A 20,787-nucleotide genomic window follows, 5' to 3' on the forward strand; every position below is an offset into this window, starting at 1 on the left:
TATTAGCTCTTGCTCACTGTATGGTACTTAGTCCTTACTTACACTTACTTCGGTGAATCTACTCGTACTATTGTTACTTTACTTTACCTAATTCAGATAGTGTGCGCGTCATTGTAACATTGACGTCATTTTAGCGTCACTGTATTCCAAAAAAATGCTCTGACAATGAGCTACTAGAGTTCATGATGTGTTCAAAACAGAAACAGTAAGTGTATCATCAAATACCCAATACAGGATTTTGATTGAAATCTAAATATTATCTGATAGAGCCATGTGGTTGCGCCCTCTGACCAAGTGTCATCGTTTCACCAACTGATACACCTGTAGATTTATGGATCAGGGCTATTCTCTCTCCGATCTGAACCTTCATGACCCCAGCTCAAGAGCTCTGGAAAGGAGCCAGGCGAAGTGGCACTTTCTGGAATCTGATCCAGATCGGGCACATCAACACCATCTGGCATGTGGCGCTCAATGTTGTCGGCATGGTAGTACTCTTCTAGCCATCTATACCTGTATGTCTTCACCCGTTTCAAAAGGAATGCAATATGAATTTCCGCGCTCTTTAACTGTTTGTTAAGACTGTAGCTCAAGGGTAGATGGATCCGAAGGGCTTGGCCTCAGCTCGTGCACTGTGCCCCTTACCCGAGTATGTGCCCTTAATTTCAGAATGAAGTCCAGATGGAATCCGACGAAGTCCGAAGGACTTCCGGAGGCTGGCTACTCTGGTGGAGTGCTGAAGGACTTCCCATGGTAAGTTCCCTAGATAGAAACATATAGAGGATAAGCTGCAAGGGACAGAGTCCAAAGCAGGATAGGATAGGAGGAGTGGTCCGAAGGACAGGACGTCCGGAGGTCCAAAGGTAACAGTGTCCGAAGGTTACGTCGTCCGAAGGTTACGTCGTCTGAAGGTCTGAAGGTTTAGGAGGGCCAGAGGAGCGGACAGGATTAGGACAGGAGGGGAAAGGCTACTATGGACAAGGTCCGGAGTAGAAACAAACAGAGGTAGACTACACTATGGTAGAGTCGGATAGACAGGGTTTAGACAGAAGTCTCGGAAAGACAGGAAGTGCCGGAAAGGCAAAACTTCGGTCTAGGGAATCAATCCCTAGACTTCAGAACAGAGACATAGGGGACAAATCTGAAGGTCCAGATTTCCAGCCTAGGGAATCCATCCCTAGGCCTTGATGGAAAGGCAGAACTCAGATGGACTGAAGTCCAAGACAAGAATGAGTGAAGTCTAATGTGCGAGAGAGCAGGTCTATGTTGAATGAGTGCAATCTAAGATGATATTCGAACTAAGGAAACTTTACAGGAGTTGTACAGAGGTTTATATACTGGAAGGGATCCGAGAGGATCAGTAAGCTGAACACAAATGCTATGTACGAGCATGTGGAAACATATTGGTAAGTATGAACAGAACATAAGTAAATGAACTCGGAGATGAACAGAGTACAAGGATCAATAAGCAAGATGGAAACACAGATCACCAAAGTCCAGAGTCAAGAGGATTACCATAAGGGGATAGACACTGATTTAAGGTTTGGGCTTTGGATATGAGTATAGGTCAGATCCAGAGGTCTAGAGATATGGATGTACGAAGGTGTACGGATCCAAACTGATAGTGGACTGGAGGACTGAAGGCATGGATAAGGGTATGGAGTCATGGATATAGGTATGGAGGTCCGGATGTGCATCCGGAAGGCGTCCGGAAGGCGTGGGAACATCATCGGATGTAGGTCCAGAATATGGGATATGACACTGTTCCTTGACATGATACAGCTTGGATTCTAGTCTGCTTTTAGATTCCTCATCAGTGCCTAGGTGATATTTGTCAGACCCGCTGCAAGAGTTTCTGAATCCACAAATCTCACCTGTCATCTGAGTTCCAGAGTGGACCGTTTGATGAAAATCATCTTCACCAGAGTTTCTCCTCATATGCGTTGAGGAAAGCAGCACGCTCAAGGTAACTATAAAATTGGCACTACACACCATACTGAAGAGCTCACTTTAGTGTGACATCACTGCCAACATGGATGCATTGTCGAAAACGCTTCTGAGTGGGTGAGCCTGGCATCTGAGGTCAAAATGCTGCTCTAGCCGCCACAGTGCCGTAGGGACAATGGCTATACTATCTGGGGAGATACTGCACTATCTAATATATATGGCATTAAGATGGCGAGGTATTTTCTTCATTACGGAGTCTATGGCGCTCAGATGGCGAGGTTCTTTTTTTTCCCTTCTTTTAGTTACAATTTCTATGGTGCTCGAATGGCCAGTCTATTTTTTATTATGATACCTATGGCGCTCGGATGGTGGGTTTTTTGTGCCATTAAATATTCAAGTATATAAACCGCCTTGTTTATCTCTCATATTAGAACCACCTAGCTGAACCTATGAGTGGCAACGAGAACAACCCCCTTCCAGTGATCCTTCATGCAAGCATAGCACTTCAGTGCTTCATATGGGCCCGTGTACAAAGGCACAAGTGTTCATTTTAGTGAATAAGAAATAGCTGACGCCCTTTATCAGGACTTCTTCAAACCCTCTTGTTCTTCATGGGCGACATTTTGGTCAAACTGTGTTTGCCCTGTGCAACTATCCCGCTCTTCTTACTACCGGTATACTCCGACTGGAAGAACTACAGGATTCTGCCATAGAGGATTATCCAGCAGAGTGAGTGCAATTATGATGATTATGTGCTGCATGACTTGAACCTACACTGGTACTGTTCGATGGGAGCATAGGGTTTTCATGAGTCTAATTGATTCATATCCTGGTCTTTTGGATTGTCTGATGAATGGCGAGGAGGAGGATATCATTCATTTGGGAGAATTGGTAATTTTTATATTCTTGAATATCATCATGCTCACCATTTATAGCTGGGTAAAGGAGCTGCTGGCGTGCGAGGCGACAATACCAAAACCCTTAAATCTGCTGTCCTCAAATGGCTTGTGCCTAGAGGACAGGCAGTCATACCACCTCTCTCCCGGAATATCAAGTCTGACCGCGGATTTAACCATGAGGTCACCGGTGCGTTGCTTTGCCCCGCAGGCCTTGACTGGTCAAATGCAGAGTAAGCCTTTCCACCAACATATTGACTAACTGTCATAACACTACTCAGAACCAAGCAGAGCCTAGAGAGCAGTGAAACTGCGGTTTGTGGTGACCAATGGCCCATGTTTATATATGCTGGGTATGAGTATGATCCTGAAGATTCTTGGAAGGGCTTACTTAGGAGCAAGATACTCATTTTCATAAGATAATTCTACTGGCCATAAAGTTCTAACATGGAATAATTTCCATTCATAGGGTTTTTAAACACATTTTTACATCTCCAAGCTTGGTCAATAGGGAGCCAAAGGCTACACGATCTGGCAATGCTTACCTGCACGGCATGAAATGTGTGACTCGAGGATCCCTAGCTTACGTTGCAACGCAGGCACGCAAATTTGATTATATATGCCTTTGCCTTCTGACTCTTCCTTCAGGTTTGATTTTCGTTAAGTTCATTGTCCATATTTTCACGTACAAACTCCATCATGGACTCTGAAAACTTCTACCATAGCATTCTTGACTTGTTGGAGGATCCCAATGAAAGTGAGGAAGTGACTGACCTAATGACGTGGTGGACGCAGTTCGTGACCTCCCATCCACTTTAAGTTCCAAGTTAACACCTGTCATAGTCAGGTTTTTCCAAACTCATCTTCATCGCAGCACACTATCAGCAAAAACAGTGCGCTGTCGAAGATTTGGGAAAAACACACTGCCTTACAGGAACAAGTTATGGCAAATGCGAATTAATTCTTTGTTTTCATAATTGTACTATATCATAGTTTGATGTGCTTTTCCTATGTTAAGCTATATGTGAAAAAATATACCTCAACTTGATCAGACTAAATAAATCATTGTCAAAGCTCAACTCAGTGTCATTGATAATAACTCCTGCCATCGAAAACGGCCCTTGTAATAGTAGATGTACTCAGTTAAAGACCAACATCTTGATAGAGGCTCGATAACTTGGTATCAGAGCTCGACTTGGTGTTGTTGTTGGTAGCTCCTGCCATTGAAAGCTGCCCTTGCAATGTCAGACATGCTTGCTTGGTGGAGATCACCTTGATAGGGACTTGTTAACTCAATATTATGCCCTGGCACACTGTTACTGATTATGCATCCTGCCTTCAGAATCTATGTATTTAAAGCTAAACATCCTTGGTAAAAAATCAGCAGCTTGATAAGGCAATGATAACTCAATATCATGCCTTGACACTTTGTCATCAATGGTGGCTTCTGACATCAGAAGCTGCCTATATAAAGCTAGATATACTTGGTTGTAAGCTAACATCTTGAACTAGCATGATAACTCAATATAATTTGATATCATTTCATAGCACAATGTTAGTGATTGTACACCCTGCCATTGGAAGCTGCCCGTGTAACAGCAGACATATTTGATAGTATATCAGCATCTTGATATGACATGGTAATTTAATAACATCCCCCAGCACACTGCCATTAATGGTGACTTTCACAATTGGAAGCTGCCTATCTAAAGCCAGACATACCTGGTTGAAGGCCAGCATTTTGATAGGGTATCATAAATCAATATGATTCCAGGCACAGTGTTGGTGATTACACATCCTGCCATTGGAGACTTGCTATGCAATAGTAGATACATATTTCAACAACACACCAGTGTGCTAGTACTTCACAACTTCATACCATAGGCCTATCAATATTGTAGCTTTGGGAGATCCCACCAATGTAGTCTGCCTATCTATTCCTTTATCATGTGATCTACAATTGTGATATATATTTTCAATATCATACATTAAATAAAGCTAGCTAAATCTTTGTCAAACTGCAGTTGAATGCCTGATGTCATCATGATCGGGATGACCTACAAAATCAGGTTTTGCATCTGTCCACCGCACATGAGCAAAACTGGTTGATGTTGATGTGATAAACAAGTTTTGGCTGGGCTGTAGGTAAAAGCACCAAACCAAAATATATGAGTCTCCTGCTCTCCTAGCTGCTACTCCTGCTAGCAAGAACGTTTGACCCTAAAGGATCTCTGACTAGGCTCAGGCTCAAAGAAACAGAGTGGAGAAGGTACTCCAAGTCAAGGTAAGAAAACTATGTTCCAGGAGCTATCTGGTGAGCTGAGGGAGCTACAACTAGGAAAGCTACAAACTAGGGGATACTACAAAATAACCCAAGTGAATGGGGAGCAATCAAAGAACTGGAATCAAGGAAACTAGGTAATGACTGTAGAGTCCTAGGTAAAGAGTTAAGTGATTCTGTAAGCAGCAAAAGTACGAACCTAATCTAAGGAAAAGTGTCAATAGGACCTGCATAGTGAAAAGTGCCTCTGCAAGGCTAGAGAAAGTTTGAACACCACATTGGAGAAACTCACTGCCTTGGAGAAGTTCTTGCTTGAGCTACAAGCTGCCTTAGCTGATGTCCAGCAACTGCCGCAGGAGATGCAGAAGAAGAAAATGTCCAAAATGTGGTAAATGACCATCCTGTGTTGAAGGTTAGACTTTCTTTGACCGAATAAGAGATGTATACTCACAAACACACTGTAGACTCTCGTCCATCCTTTGTTGTTCGAACTTTGTCATGACCTTGAAGAAATTGGTCCACATCAAGTTGCTGTGTGAGGTGGAGCCGTTGGTGACAGGAAAGCCTTACGAACTTTGTGACCGGAAAAGTCCTCTGAAAACTGTTTAAGAAGGGTCTAAAAATTTGGCCCTGTTTGCACCTATTAGTCCTCGAATTTGGCAACACGTCTGATTTATGTTGGATTATGAGCTAGGTACGTTTTGCCTCTGAATATTCTTCCTGTCTCCCTCGGAATAGCCTCTGATCAAATCTTGTTTCTTGCAGTGAGTGTGAAGCTTGGCGTAGTCAGAACATATGATATATTAGAACTGCCAAATTGGGTTTATGTTTTACTCAAAATTACTGCTTTCAGATCATACTACAGTTGTGGACAAGGCAAACACCACCAATTTGGTAGCCATCCAGCGTGAATTTTTGGTGCCAAACAAGGCCAGATCTGAACTCAGGGAGTGAAAATATGTCTAAAAACAGTAGTCTGAAGTTTTTCCCACGAGGTTTTGGCCCGCCAAAGTTTTGGACAATTTGAAAGATGTTGTGTACCCCTTCAGCACCATTTGGGGGTCTATATTACAAAGACGACATGTCATTGACAAAAAAAATCATTCTAATTTAGCTATGTAGACTTTATGTGTATGATTTCACCCATTTGTGGCTCAGCTGTGAGAAGTTCAGGAGCATTTGAAGGATCTTCCAGGGGTAATTACCTCAACACTTACCATTTTTAGCGCTAGAAACGGCTTGTTATTTTTGTAATATTTCAATGGAATCATGCACAGGACATCAAAAGGAAGCGATTGCCATATTTTTCGAGATTTTAGCGATTTATTTATGGTACCGCCAATATTTTGGCCTAGAAAATCCTCAAATGGGAGTTTTGGACAATCTGCTCATGCAAATCCATTGCACTGGTCCTCAATAAACATATTCTGCACTAAAAATGGGTTCCCAGTCATTTGTGGCACCAGGAAACATCAGTCTTTGGTGTCATTCAAATTTGCTGATTTTGGTTTGTCCGCTGTAGAGACTCGATCCTGAGTAGCCTCACAATGGCATATATTGCACTGTAGGTCGAGTCTACAATACTATGCATGCAATGCGACACTAGCGCGATAAACACGACGTTTCGCACGACGCGCGCGACATAGGCGACACTTTCGCGACATAGGCGACACTTGCGCGACTTGCGCGCGCTTTAGGCAAATTTTCCCGCGCCTAAGCGCCATAGGGCGCCTGACTTCCCACTGTGTTTTCCCATGTCCAACCAAGTTCCCAGGTATGCATTTCTCCATTTATCATTTATTTCAACATCGTACCATTTTGATTTTCACTTGGTACACATTTTTCATTACACATTTTTTACTTAACACAACACACATTACCCACGGACCACCATCATCATAGACAGTCACCATCTCCGAGTTTTTATTATGTTTGAATAAATCATCGCAAGCCCTAGTAGCAGTTAGCTCTAGTGGCCATATCCGCATCAGTTGTCTTATCAGCATCTCAGTACACGTCTTAACATCTCACTATCGCTCGCATACCGCTTTCACCCAGTTCCGCTTTTCGACGCGCGACTATCCCGCGCTTCGCGCGCCTATAGCGCCTTTGTTCCCGCGCTTTCGCCTCATCACGCGCTTTGCGCATTCCCCCTAGAGTTGACCAGTGGATATTTGCTTTCTCCGCTTCCCCTAAGGGACGAACATATCGCACTCATATTTTCCTCCCTTCAACAATTATATCAGCTGCACCCTCAGCTGAGTTGAAGATCCTTCACCGCAACTGTAACATGCACAGAGATTATGTAATATAATATCTTAGCTTTGAAGTACTTGCAACATTTGAGGTAGGGTTTATCGCTGGTGTTGGGAATTTCAGAAAAAGATTCATGTGATAGTTGGCGAGACACATAATCACCTACTATTAATCTTATTGGGAAGCTCAGGTGTCTAGTTTGGTGCACAAAACCCACCCATAACTAAGCCATGGCATGAGATCCACCTAGTTTTTTGCCAAAAAAAAATACATGGTCATGTGTATTATGTTGGGAGGAACCTACATGTAACATACATAAATATTCTGTGCAGAATTGCATCTGCTAGAGTTAACGTGGTTCAAGCCTTTGTTCGCAATGCTACACTGTTCGGAATACTGGATGTCTGGGACTCATTGTGCGAATTGCTCGCCTCCAGTCCAGATGTTTTAGACTACAACACTGTGGTGATTGTCTATGGCTCATATGTGGAGGGGAAGCACATAGTTGAGAGCAGAGAGATAAGCAAACACCAACCTCCGTATCGTGCGTTTGGTTACGAGTTCAGTGCATGTGCAAAGGAGGGCTGCCGTCCCACGGTATCAGATAACTGGGTATCAACAAAGAGCTTGCTGTAGTTAAGCCAATAGGGCTCAGGAAGGATGTTGTAGAGTAGCGCAGGACCAAGGCCAAAAGTATATAGGTGAAATTCCCAAGTCTTGTAGTTAGTATTGATCTTCTCAGCGATATTCCAAGGTTTTTGATCAAATGAGCCTGGAAAATATGGCCCTGCAGACTCCACTGCCTTTCTGTGCAAAATCCAGCCATCTCTGTCACAAAGGACAGCCCAGTCCCATGTGTTGCCATTGTCTGTTGGTGCACAATCCATTGTTCTGTGCCAGAGAGCAAGAAGAGGATCACTGAGGTTGCCTGTGAGATGCATTATATTGGTTGTCATACAGAGTGGAACACTGAGGCAGTGCTAGGGGCTGAGGCCCAGAACTAATGGGGTTTTGTGAGACCGGTGTCCGTCTTCTTGAGTTCATATTGGCATTGGCTTGGTGCAGTCATGATAAGCTCGAGATTTTGGCATAGTCATCAGCAACACCAAGTGGGATGGGGAATACATCAATATCGGCATGGTCACTTCCTTCAACACAGCAATCACGCAGTTTCAGAAGTGCTGGATAGTAATGAGTTCCATGAGTTTTACGCCTCCCTCTCACTCCACAATACATACAACATCCGTTCTTGCTGCTATGCCCTACCATCCCATCCCAATACATGAGCCCTGGGCCATCTGCTGTTGTAAAAATGAGATGGAGGTCTGACCTGACGATGTGGTTACGAGAGGCATCCCAAATAGTGAGAGCTTCGTGTTGGAGTGCGGTGAGATGATGCATTCCAACAACAATAAATGAGTTGACATTTTTTGGTTTATTTGATTCTGCAATAAAGCCACCAGGGCGAACATGAAGTTTTGGTAGTGCTTGTCAGGAGATAGATTAAGAATGACCCATATATAGATCCAACAATCGGATGTCTTGCTCTCGTATAGCTGCACAACATCAAGTGAGACCATCAGAACAATGTCATCCTGCTTGATCTCACCATCAAGCACAGCACCAAGAATATCAAACCCCATTGCGATATCGTCAACAACAGGCACGTTTCCTGTCTGCCTCAGACCATCTAGAACCTCCTGAGTTCTCTCCCAAAGGTATTGCATATGGAATGCACTCTCCGGGTCACGATACAGAGCCTGTAGCTGTGGACCAAGTGGGATAGTAACAAATGTTTGTGCCACGACCTTGATTTTCCACTACTCGCTCGTAACTTTGCTTGATCCCATCAAGATGAGCCACACATTGGACAACTCTCCAGATGAGCAAATGGGCCCATGAATGCTAACCATGACTCTGGGCACATGTCGTGATCGATAGATTCAACACCAGTGTGCTGGGAAATGAGCTTCTTGACATTGTAGAGAAACTGAGGATCTCATCAACACCATTCCCCACCCTCAAAATTGCGCATCATGGCTCTCCGCATTCGATATATGCCTCTTGAGAGCCATGTTCAAGCGCAAGGTACATTGCGATGCTCTGACGTGCACCAGGGCTGTTGATAATGATGGGCTCATGTGGCATATTCCACCAGTCTATGTAGAGCATTGTCACTAAGCTTGGCAAGGGGATCATCCAAAGACACATTCTTGAGTGCAAGAAACAAACTCCATAGTTTCTTTTCATTTTCTGGAGCACAGCAAGCTGTGCCAGGTTGTTGATATCAATGTTTGGTCATGGTCTATGGGCTAGTACCAACTCAATTTGGGGGCACTCATGTTCTGGAGGGAGAGGAGGTTTGTTGTCAGGAGGGAGAGGAGGTTCATTTTCGGGAGGGAGCGGAGTTTTGATGTCGGGAGGGAGAGGAGGTTCATTTTCGGGAGGGGAGCGGAGTTTTGATGTCGGGAGGGAGCGGAGTTTTGATGTCGGGAGGGAGAGGAGGTTCATTTTTGGGAGGGAGCGGAGTTTTGATGTCGGGAGGGAGAGGAGGTTCATTTTTGGGGAGGGGAGCGGAGTTTTGATGTCGGGAGGGAGAGGAGGCTCGTCATCAGGACAGGTCTTTAAAATAATGGTCAGACTTGTGTGTATTTGAATATAAATACATATCACTTGTTCAGGCTCCACAATCTTGGCCCGCTTGCATCGACCTACAAAATGTTGAGAATCTGCACACTTGTGTGCTTGTTTCACAAGTACTTGTAAGGTGACAGCACGACGAGCGCCATCTGATAAGGACATCTCGCGGGCATCATCTGCAGGAATAGCCTACAAGACATCAGTACTAGGCACTGGGTATCGAGAACTGCCTGGGCCTGAGGCTTGTGAAGGAGGATCTGAAACAGTTAGCACTTTCAAACCAAACGCCTTCACAGTGTGCATCTTCTCTTTTTCTTCCTTGGTGGTTGCTTCATTGAGATGGTGGTACTGGGATGTGTATGAGACTTCGTGAGGCTGCCCATGATTATACTTGGTGCAGACACAAAGAAAACGAATGCCAGCCTGGTCGATATCCATTCTAGATCTAAGTTAGATAGGTAAATAACAGCCGAGAAGGCTAGTACATACAATACTCACCTGAATTAACGAGAGCTTTCCCTCCAGTGTCAGCACCACCTACTAGTAGCACCAAAGAGAGGTACTATGCAAGGTGAGCAGAGTGTGGACAAAGGCACAACAATATGAAGTTTGCGTTGCATGCAACCTTACGATGCGAAGTTGTAAGAAAATAACGATAAGCAATGTGCAATGCGAAGGAGATCTATGTATATCTCAAATAAGCACTTTTCAACACAGTACAAAACAGGTATTTCGTATTTCGACATCTCTGGGCCTTTCCCATCAGAGTCTGTTTTCACTGGGTTTTCAACCATGGTGCTTGAGGTTATGGGTGGCAGTGCTCACTTGGGTAATCCCAAGTTGGACTATTTTCCTGTGTGGTTGTGTGGTGGTTTGTTTGGCGCTGAGGATTTGTATATATCTGTTTGATGTTCAACTTTTTCTTCCAACTTCTCAAGTTCCCACCACATAATGATGTGTTTCCCTCACAAGGGAGTGTGCTATGGAGTCATCCAGTCATCTATGCACCATGTTACCTTCTCCTGTCAAGTAGTAGCAATCCAGGCAGACATGACTGGTTACCTGTGTTCATGTATTCATTTGTTTGATTGTTTTTTAGGCGAGGTGTTGCTGCCCAATTATCACTGAGGCCATGGTGGTCTTGAGTTTCCCAATGAATGATATGTTGCCTGCTCTTGCAGCCGCCTCCCTACAATGTTGATGTGGGAGCTGGAGTCATTCAGACATGTGCATGCTGCCTTCACTTCTCCTGCCAAGGGAAGCCAGGACCTGGCTGTCAGGCCAGGGAAGTTGGAACCCAATTTTCATCAATAGAGCATGACTCTAAGTCCTATGCTGAGTCTAGCCAGGCACTACAAGGACGAACAGGGGTCATGTGCTGTTAATAAGGGATTTTTTAGTGATGTTTATTGTCTGTTGGTGCGATGCCACTATGGTAGACAAAACATACTGTGAACTGCCATGTACTTTTTACCAGTTATGTGATGTCCGTGTGTCGGTCTGAGGATAGTTAAAGGCGATAGGGTATAGGTGTGTTGTTTAAACTCCTTTCTCTTTGTCATCACGTTCTTCTGCAAGTGGTGTGACGTCCCTGGTGCTATGGATGAAGCGGAGCAATGGTTTTTTTTAATGCATTGTCTGTTCAATGGATTCTTTGATACAAGTCTTCAGTGTGAGAGTCACGTGGTATCCTCAGGTGCTCCTGGGACTTCCAATACATTTTTTTTGTGAAGAAATAGGCCTCGGACACCGGAATCGAAGTCCAAAATTCGAGTGATGCCACATCTGGTTTTTGACTTCGACTTTGATGTCTCCTTGCACCGTTTGCATCGCAGTTGTGCACCAAGAGCTGTTTCTTTATGGAACATGCCATGAAACTCCCTGGGTCCTTTGCTTGTCCAGCTATCCCAAGTTGTGCCTTTGTAAGACCCAAATCTAGGACACTGCAAGTTGTTAGCAGAACGGAACACCATATCGAATGTCTTGAGATGCTCGACAATCTCCAATTTCCACTGTAGCGAAACTGTGGATGACATTGGGTTGTTCACATGTCTGCATGTCTCATTCCATGTGCTGACACATTTTCACTAAAACACTAACCCACTAACTAAGCCTATACACATGGAGAAGCACGCGAGGTTGACATGTGCCATCAGGATGCTATATAGGTCTTCCAAAAAGTGGATTGGAAACGTGTCTCCGTTGTGTGTCACGTGAATGTCCATGCTGACCGAAAGGCAGTGGAGGTCCACAGCAGAAAAATTGGGATGGTTAGTGATGTCGAATTCTTGTGCGAGGGAAGTGATAAAATCTGCCAATGCAACTCCACCGAGGTGAGTTGACGCCTCCGGAGCATGATTTAAAATGAAGTGACATTGTATGGTAGTGTCTTGAGTGAGTCATATACCACCACGCTTAAGGACTCCAAAGATGGCAAGGATGTGATGACTTCCATTGCAGTGGGTTGAAGAGGCGAGGCTGTGAGATGCTGAAGCGAGTGAAACAGATGGAGAGATTCTTGAAACTCTGTGTTGTCTGAGTCATCAATGTTCAACATTGATCAAAATTAGATACAAAAGGCTTGAGCTATGTACATATGACGACTGGTTCTCAATCAACCATTTTTGCGAGACATGCTTGGGTATGAGGTGTAGCAGGGGGTCTACAGATGGTCGCTTCCTCCACAATGGCGGGGATCAAGACGTGAAAAAAGGTTTTATTGACGGTTAGCGAGAGGGATGAAGTCACTGAAGTAGCTCATCTCGCGCTTGCTCGTAGGTGTACTTGAAGATTTCAAGTAGGATGTTGTTGTGGAGGCGGAGCATTTGCAACTGGTAAGCGGAGGAACGATGTATACTGTGAATCTAATGTCCTAAACTCTTAAGAGAGGTGGACGGCAAGGCGCTGTGACATGGAAGGCATCAATTGAGGATTGTCAACATCTGTATATGAACATATACTCACATGGCAACATTCAGTACTGACTTGGTGGATATGAGTGCTTCTATCATGACAGTAGAAGGATTGCTGTCGGAACAAGCAAGTCCGAGGGGCATGGACATATTTGAGATTTACGGCACAGTAGTTGCAAGAAAGTCCGAGATGTGCGTCACAGTACCAGCCGTTCAACTAGCATTGTGGTTCTATGGCGAGGAGAGCCCACACAATCGAATTTATGGATGCCATGTCCTGTGGGGATATGCACAGGAGTGTTGAGAGAGGGAGAGTGAGTAGCAGAGGGTTGAGAATCGGGTTCAAGTGCATGCTGTGAGGAGGGAAAGTGTCTACAGCCAGGTTTGTCTTTTGGGAAGGATGACTAGTCTGAATTACAGACTAGTGATTGGTTGAATGTCGATGTTGATGCATTAAAGCATTAAGTCGGAAGTGGTTGAGAACCATACTATCAGTTTTCAACTTTGGTCCACCACTGATTTGTGCAGTCACATCCGCAGCAACAGTATCAGCACCATTCAGCATTTGAGTGCATGGGCCTCAGGATGGTAACGACCCAAATGTCCTTAAGATATGGAATTTGCACGATACATTCAATCAAAGGATTATCACTTCATGGTATGCAGTTTTGTCTTGAGACTTTTTTCAAATCGACATCTTATAAGTCCACAAAGTCGAACCTCCAAATCTATGTCTCAGAAGTCGCTGAAGTGGAACTTCCAAATCTATGTCTTACAAGTCGCTGAAGTAGTCACAACCGAATTACCATTACTAGTATCTGATATTTATTCATGTTTAATAATGATCGCTACACGGTCTTCCTCCAGTTAATTCCTGTATACAGGCAAAGATCAGGGAGAACACATCAGTGTCCTAGTTTGAAAGTTTGTCTTGGAGGACTGAGACAAGTTGTTTGAAACCCATGCCAGTATCAACATGCTTGTTTGGGAGTGGCTCAAGCAAGCATGTTGATACAGGCATGGGTTTCGAAAACTTGTCTCAGTCCTCCAAAAAAACTTTCAAACTACAATACCGATGTGTTCTCCCTGATCTTCACCTGTATACAGGACAACCTTACTATTGATTATCAACTTCGGTCCACCACTGATCCAGGCAGTCACATCCACAGAAAACAAGCATCCAGTATCAGCACTGTTCAGCATTTGAGTTAAACAACTGCTCAGTCCTCCAAAACAAACTTTCAAACTAGGACACTGATGTGTTCTCCCTGATCTTTGCCTGTATACAGGAATTAACTGGAGGAAGACCGGTTGTAGCGATCATTATGTAAATGAATAAATATCAGATACTAGTAATGGTAATTCGGGTTGGACTACTTCAAGTGACTTGTAAGACATAGATTTGGAGGTTCGACTTTGTGGGCTTATAAGACGTTGGTTTGGAAAAAGTCTCATCAAGACAAAATTGCATACCATGAAGTGATAGTCCTTTGATCCAATGTATCGTGCAAATACTGTTCTGTTCTTGAAGTTTGAATTCCTCAACCCAATAATTGTACAAGAAGTATGAGAAGTAAAAGTACATTCCATTGCTAGACGTGTGGCATGGGTTATAATGAGTGATTTCTGTAAACCAAATAAAATGACGATGACCCAAGCTAATCTAAAGCTGCGATAGATCTTGGATCCAACCGATCAATGTCAAAGCACAACAACTCTGCTTGCCCCTCAGTTACAAACCTTGGTGTCTTGAATGAAGTGCCGTATGCTGGCCAAGTCTCGATATCCATTGACTATGGGTGGCAAATGTGCGTGGATCCCTATTTTTTATCGCGGCAATGGCCTCATGACCATGTCTCCAGGCTTGCCGTCCATTCTCCTTGCCACTGCATGTACTTGTCAAATACATCAATGGGAGGCCATAAGATATGGTTGTCATCGTTAGGCCTAATAGGGTATTGATGTGGGCATCCGTTACCATGTCGTCAACATCGGTGCCGATACGCTCGAGTTTGAGTGCATAGAAGCGTCGCTCGAAGGTCCAGACAGGGCAGCCAAAATTAGGTTGTCTGGTCCAAATTGGATTGCAAGTCGCCACAGAAGACCACCCATACCACAGAAACGGCGGCTGAATGGGAGTCGGAGCATATCCCTGACACTGTTTTCATACCACTCAAACTCTCCGTTGCCCCTTGTGAGCAAGAGAGTTTTTGGTCCAGATAGGCGGGACGTGGACCTGAGAGGGTACTCAGTGGGCCGATGAGGTGCTGGGGATTGGCAAAGACCCACCAATCATTCTGCTGGGAGAGACAACGAATTGCGAAAAACCACAGGGGGACATCCGGATATTGTGCTCTCCATAGACGCAGTCTGATTTCAGTCCTCTTGGATACGACCAACTACCATGAGATATGGCATGGAGGAGGTGATATGGAGGGTAACAAGTGATGTGGAGAAGGCATTTTGAGGATCGCTACCAACAATGGGGAAAGTGGATTGAGGTCGTCGTACTGTGTGAGGCAGTTCATTTCTAAGATGAAGCGGGTTACTGTGTTATTGGCAGGACGGCAGCCCATCATGTTCAACCCTGCGACGCTTGTTACAGTAGAAGAGGGCAAGAACTGTAGATATCCCATTGGGAGAGACAAAGTGCCAGGAATTGATGACGGTGTAGCAGGTACGTTGGTGGAAGGTGCTCGTGTGATACGAAGGGTGCATGAATCAAGAGCTATAAATATAAAACTAAATTCAGGATTCAGAGTAACAATAGTATGTACTCATGGCGGTTTGTTTGTGGCCCGCGATGAGGAAAGGCGCTGTGATAAGAAAAAATTGTTATGACAAGCTGCCTGTTTTGAGGGAAAGCAAATGTTACTGCGATAACTTCTCCCGGACAGGACTGTGTTGACGGTTGGACTGTCGTGACTTCCCTGAGCTCTACCCGGCGAGGGGGATCTACCGCAGTGAATCAAATGTTCTTGGGGAGGTGATCAGTAACGACAAGGAGGCACGCGACGGTCAGACTGAGATGGAGCATAATCTCTATATGACAATGGCAGACGGGGGGGAGACAGTTCTCTGCGAGATGCATGGTATGATGATCCACGGGGAGGAGGAGGACAATGAACAGCATGAATGGTTTGGAACAAAGGGTGCATGTGGGCGACAAGGAGAACGATCTCGGCGATTGACTGTGTCCATCTTGCCCTTGGTTGGAGATGGTGCGTGTGACCCAGAGGTCACTTCGCCTGGCTCGATGTCAACGTCCATGCTGTTGTCCGCGATAACTCGACCACCCGAATACACCTTCTGTACCCATTTGAGGTGTTGGTGTTCAAGTTCCCTCTGCCTGTCGGCTTCCTTCTGCCTTTCAATCTCAAGGTCCTGCTGCCTCTTGATCTCAAGCTCCCTCTGCCTGTCGGCTTCCTGCTGCCTTTCGATCTCGAGCTGCTTCTTCTGGCCCTCTCGACTTCCATCTGCCTCTTGATCTCAAGCTGCTTCTGCCTCTCAATCCTCGAGCTGCTTCTGCCTTTCAATCTCGAGCTGCCTCTTGACTTCCCTCTGCCTGTTGAATCTCCTTCTGCTCCTCCATCTCCTTCTCTTTCTGTCCTGCACAACATGGCTGCTCGTGCATCAGCTTTCTCCTTGAATATTGGTATCAGCTGCTTCCTCTTTTCCTTCTTTTGCTGCTCCGTTTCAGTTTGACACTGTGGCAGCCTGCCTGGTGACGTCCAAGGAGGAGGAGGGGGACCTACTACCATATCAGACGTAGAAACGGTAGGAATTTCTTCTTGTGGCACTGCTGTAATATACTTGTAAGCGATCCGCTGAAACCATTTTTCTCGTGCACGCGCAGGGATGGGGATGCTGAGGGGATCGCCAAAGACGTTATGAGCAATGGTATTAATGCAAAACAGTTCACAAGAAATTGAATCTTGCTGAATGCCGTGTGTGAGGGTATTTCCTTGGTCTTTGAATGGCCCATGAAAACGCACAGTGAGCCACCACTGTAACTTCTGAATGAAGCTCCCAAGTTCCCCTCGGAGATTCAAAGAGTCTCCTGTGTTAAAATCAGTTTGCATCTTACCAGTTAGGGAAATGTCCTACCATAGTGCAAGGGTTTTACATTTAAAATCAATGCGAAATGCAACAAAGTGGGACATTCCGGGGATGCACACTGGGAAAAAGAGAACCTTCCTCAGATGCATTGGGCAACAAATCAAGTTTGGTTTAGCCAGTCAGATCGCATCCGTGAGCTTGGTGTCAGTGATAACGAGGTTGGACTGGTTGGGGACTAATCATCAGATAGTGGAGTGTATCATCATGTCCACGAGAAAATCCGACAACCAAGCATCATTGACAAGAATCGTGCAAACTGTGATGTACTTCTTAGGCTGGTTAAGCCTTGCCCAGCCAACTTCTTGTGGTATGGTAGATAATACATCTCTTGGCGGGCAGATAGAGGATTCATATTGCAGTCATACATTTTTTGCTCCAACCACCTATCTGCATTTTGCCACGACATTTTGGCATCGTGCACTGCATGTAGCTTCTCCCAAAGACTCAAACATTCACAGAGGCAACGGTTGATCTTTGAGTTGGGGGTGGACGATCGACCTCTTTCCTTCGCAAATGGCATCGTCAAGAGACTCTTGAAGGCTATAAAACCCACGGCTTTTGGAGGTATAAATGGTGGGAGTCGGTATTATCATAGTCGGAGTAGTCGTAGTAGAGTTTGATATCTCCCGTTCGTGGGTGAAATATGTCAGGTGACACATAGTTTCTTCAGCTCTTTGATTTCTTTCGTAATTTTTGGGTGATCTCTTTGCGCGGTTGCATTTTGCCTTTGGTGACGAAGATACGCTTCACGGCTTTCTGACCTTTGAAGGGAGGCTCTTGTCCATTCGGCCAGAATTGGCCTGGCTTGCTGCAATAGTCGACGACTGGAGTAAAGGAGGTCAGACGAGTGTTGGTAGATATTTGGTCGATGTACATGTAGGGCCCCATTTTGGCCGTGTGGTGATTTGCTCGACGTCTGCCCATGGGTTCTCTGGCCAAGATGAAGCTCCAAGGGACGTTGATCCCTTGTCATTGTCTAAGGAATGGAAATGAGGTGTTGTGAATGATGATGAGGATTTGTCTCACCAGGAGCATGATCTTCGACTGGAGGTTTTCGAGTCACAGACATGGCTGCAGGCCGTATACGAGGTGTGGGAATTCGCGGCCTTTGGCTTTCTTGAGGAGGTAGTGTTGGACCGAGGCATGTGACATGTCAGAGAGGGTGTAAGGCAATGCACAGTTTGAGAAGTTGAGGGACTGAACCATGGAGAGAAGACTCGCTGAAATTTCCAAGGAAAAGTTTAGGTTGGTTAGGGATATCAACGAAATGCTGGATGTGCGCTGGTGAGGTGTTGAAACGCAGATGGGCAGGTATTTAGAGTCAGAGTGCTTGTTGAGCGCGTGTTCATAGAGATATAAACCACTGAGAAACGACCTGCTGGAATTTCCAATGAGAAGTTACGGTGAGATTGAATGTAGTTGATGAACAAGTAACGAAGAGCTTAAGTCAAGGATTTGAGTAATCGAGGCAAGCAGAGTGTGAGTAATGTTGAGGTGCCACAAATGGCAATATTGTTGATCCACAATTCCACACACAAACGTGGATATTCCATTTCAGTGGTCTGTAGTTCAACGTGCTATAGATAATGATTATGTGGAGTCGCGGATCCTTCAACTGTGGTCGAATTTAATGTTTTGAGATTGAGGTACACTGAGAACCAACTGTGCTGAGAATGGATGGTGTTCCATGAAAGTTGTCAGAGCTGAGCAAGATCAACTCTCCAGAAAATGATACTAGGACATGTGCAAATGTGTGTGCATACAATATTTTCTCATTACTCTAGGTTGTACCAGATCTGTTACAATGATATTGGAAATGTGAATTACATGTACATGGCTACAATAGAACACGACTGCTGGATGCGCTGTTGCTGTCCATTCCAACCTACACTCATTTGGTCTTGTGCTAGCCCACCTTTGTTCCAATTGACACTGGAACATCAGCAGATGATTAGGATCAAAAATAGCGAGGTCACAGGAAACCAAGAGAGAGCACGCTACCTGACATAGGAGTACCAGCATGGTTTACACTGATTGGGTTCATGGAAGCGGGGCAAGGGGGATGGGACTGGCATTACAGTAGGCGAACTTGGGGGTGAGGTGATATGGGGACGCAGAGTTTCTGCAGCCGTCCATGGTCACGACAATGGTGTTATCTGTAGCTTGATCAATTGTAGGGCTGCATAGACGAGTCACAAGGTGAAACCGGGAAATGGGTATACCTGTGGTATATGTAGTATATGTAGGGCAAACTGCTGCAAGATAATGAATGTGAATGTGAGGAAGTCTCATACCAGAAAAATTTGAGCGAGTGCAGTCTGAACGAATGAAGCAGTTGAACGCGTCAGTTTCTCCATAGTGTTTGTGCAAATGGTTGAGCATGATCTACTTCTAGGATAACCTCTGCAATCAGCGAATACATGTAGAGTCGTACACCACTGAAAAAGTCTTTAGTACATTGACCTCTAAGTGAATGCAAGCAATGCCGGATTACAAAAAAAAATGTGCGACATGAACCTGCAACAACTAGTAAACTAGGAGGATTGAGAGGAAGGGGCAATCTAATGTTTTTGCCTGCGGTAAATGTGAGCATGCGGTTGACAAGGAAAATGGTGTTTGTACGATGAAGGGATCTGGTTGAGGACCCGCTATGGAGGTGTTGTAGAGGAGATGATGGGGGGGTTCGATGAGGGAAGGCTCAGTTTGACCCGTTTATTGAGGGGAATGATGTAATAAATGGTCATAAGCCATCCAACGTAGCAGGAAACCCTTTGAGCCATTTGTAGATGGATTCTAACAGGAGTTAATGAGAACCCTAGAATGTGATGCAATGAAACACTGACCGAATCTGGGCTGCAGTCGTCCTGTTTTAGCACGAACATAAATAGCTCAAATGCGACAGGGTTGCCATTTAGTCGAATCTCTAGAACCGAATGACTCTTGAACTGTGCTGTTAAATGTTGACAAATCAAAGCCTTGGAGTACCTTGGACAATAAGTGTTCTGAATGTCTGATGCAGAACTGCTCGAGCAGTAGCCTGAATGTAGACCCAGAAATGAACGGTTCTCTGAGGGTCCGGGCATCAAAAAATTGGGTCTAGTAGGTAAATAAGAAGCGAGAAAATGAACTAAGAATTCACTTACTCTGTCGTGGAGTTTATCATGTTCAAGAAAGTTGCATTGAGGTCATTGATCGATGAGCATGAGCATACGTTTTCGAGCCAGTCCTCGACTTCTTTGAGGAGGGCTTTGAGAAGAGGCTCTTGATCAGACTGAACAGACGAAGTCAATGAGGATCGACACATCGCGATCAGCAATGACATTGTGCCATTTGGACACAGAAATAAATGTGTCACAGAGGCTTTGTTGAGAAATGGGAAAATGTTGTGTATGAGTTTGGTGATGGTATATTTTCACTTTCAATACTGAGGGGTCATCCTGACGGTTCATGCTCGCGCTTGCGCTTTGAGGTTGTCTTGAGGAATTCTGGAGTTAGAGGACATCCTGTGCATATCAATTGAAGGCAAAAGACTCAATGGGTTGGACTTACATTTGTGGGTTGGATGATTTGGTGAACAAGAAGGGTGTGGTGTCACGATGAGTGAGTTGTTTGGGAATTATGGTTTCGGCTTCATTCTGTATCGGTGTGTTTTCTCCTATAATTTACCCCACACGCGATTATGGTTGGCTGTGTTTGTGACTTGGAATTAAGATTCACCAGATAAGATCTACCTCTGCTT

General features: G+C 44.8%; 6 protein-coding genes across 6 annotated transcripts; 1 reads left to right on the forward strand and 5 right to left on the reverse strand.

Annotated features, from left to right (window-relative positions):
• Positions 1–2,029: 2,029 nt before the first annotated feature.
• Positions 2,030–3,659, forward strand: DFJ58DRAFT_717779 (uncharacterized protein; the record flags this gene model as incomplete). The annotated part of the gene is made up of 7 exons (XM_041384401.1): positions 2,030–2,061; positions 2,530–2,673; positions 2,745–2,835; positions 2,880–3,073; positions 3,122–3,199; positions 3,310–3,427; positions 3,585–3,659. 7 exons carry the CDS (start codon positions 2,030–2,032, stop codon positions 3,657–3,659), a joined length of 732 nt encoding a protein of 243 aa, XP_041240335.1.
• A 4,434-nt stretch (positions 3,660–8,093) lies between these two features.
• On the reverse strand, positions 8,094–8,351 carry DFJ58DRAFT_613921 (uncharacterized protein; the record flags this gene model as incomplete). The annotated part of the gene is made up of 1 exon (XM_041380928.1): positions 8,094–8,351. A coding segment is annotated over one exon (258 nt), but the record flags the coding sequence as incomplete, so codon positions are not given.
• A 232-nt stretch (positions 8,352–8,583) lies between these two features.
• DFJ58DRAFT_628305 (uncharacterized protein) lies at positions 8,584–8,856 on the reverse strand (the record flags this gene model as incomplete). The annotated part of the gene is made up of 1 exon (XM_041381154.1): positions 8,584–8,856. A coding segment is annotated over one exon (273 nt), but the record flags the coding sequence as incomplete, so codon positions are not given.
• A 24-nt stretch (positions 8,857–8,880) lies between these two features.
• DFJ58DRAFT_731570 (uncharacterized protein) lies at positions 8,881–10,455 on the reverse strand (the record flags this gene model as incomplete). Its single annotated transcript, XM_041386054.1, has 5 exons — positions 8,881–8,933; positions 8,987–9,143; positions 9,697–9,999; positions 10,051–10,206; positions 10,231–10,455. 5 exons carry the CDS (start codon positions 10,453–10,455, stop codon positions 8,881–8,883), a joined length of 894 nt encoding a protein of 297 aa, XP_041240338.1.
• A 7,259-nt stretch (positions 10,456–17,714) lies between these two features.
• Positions 17,715–18,117, reverse strand: DFJ58DRAFT_731572 (uncharacterized protein; the record flags this gene model as incomplete). Its single annotated transcript, XM_041386055.1, has 3 exons — positions 17,715–17,872; positions 17,923–18,024; positions 18,075–18,117. 3 exons carry the CDS (start codon positions 18,115–18,117, stop codon positions 17,715–17,717), a joined length of 303 nt encoding a protein of 100 aa, XP_041240339.1.
• A 1,643-nt stretch (positions 18,118–19,760) lies between these two features.
• Positions 19,761–20,370, reverse strand: DFJ58DRAFT_731573 (uncharacterized protein; the record flags this gene model as incomplete). The annotated part of the gene is made up of 3 exons (XM_041386056.1): positions 19,761–19,841; positions 19,892–20,144; positions 20,192–20,370. The coding sequence occupies 3 exons, from the start codon at positions 20,368–20,370 to the stop codon at positions 19,761–19,763; spliced, it is 513 nt and encodes a 170-aa protein (XP_041240340.1).
• Between the last annotated feature and the right edge of the window lie 417 nt (positions 20,371–20,787).

This window comes from Suillus subalutaceus (assembly GCF_016647625.1).
Source record: "Suillus subalutaceus strain FC151 chromosome Unknown DFJ58scaffold_108, whole genome shotgun sequence".
NCBI lineage: Eukaryota > Fungi > Basidiomycota > Agaricomycetes > Boletales > Suillaceae > Suillus > Suillus subalutaceus.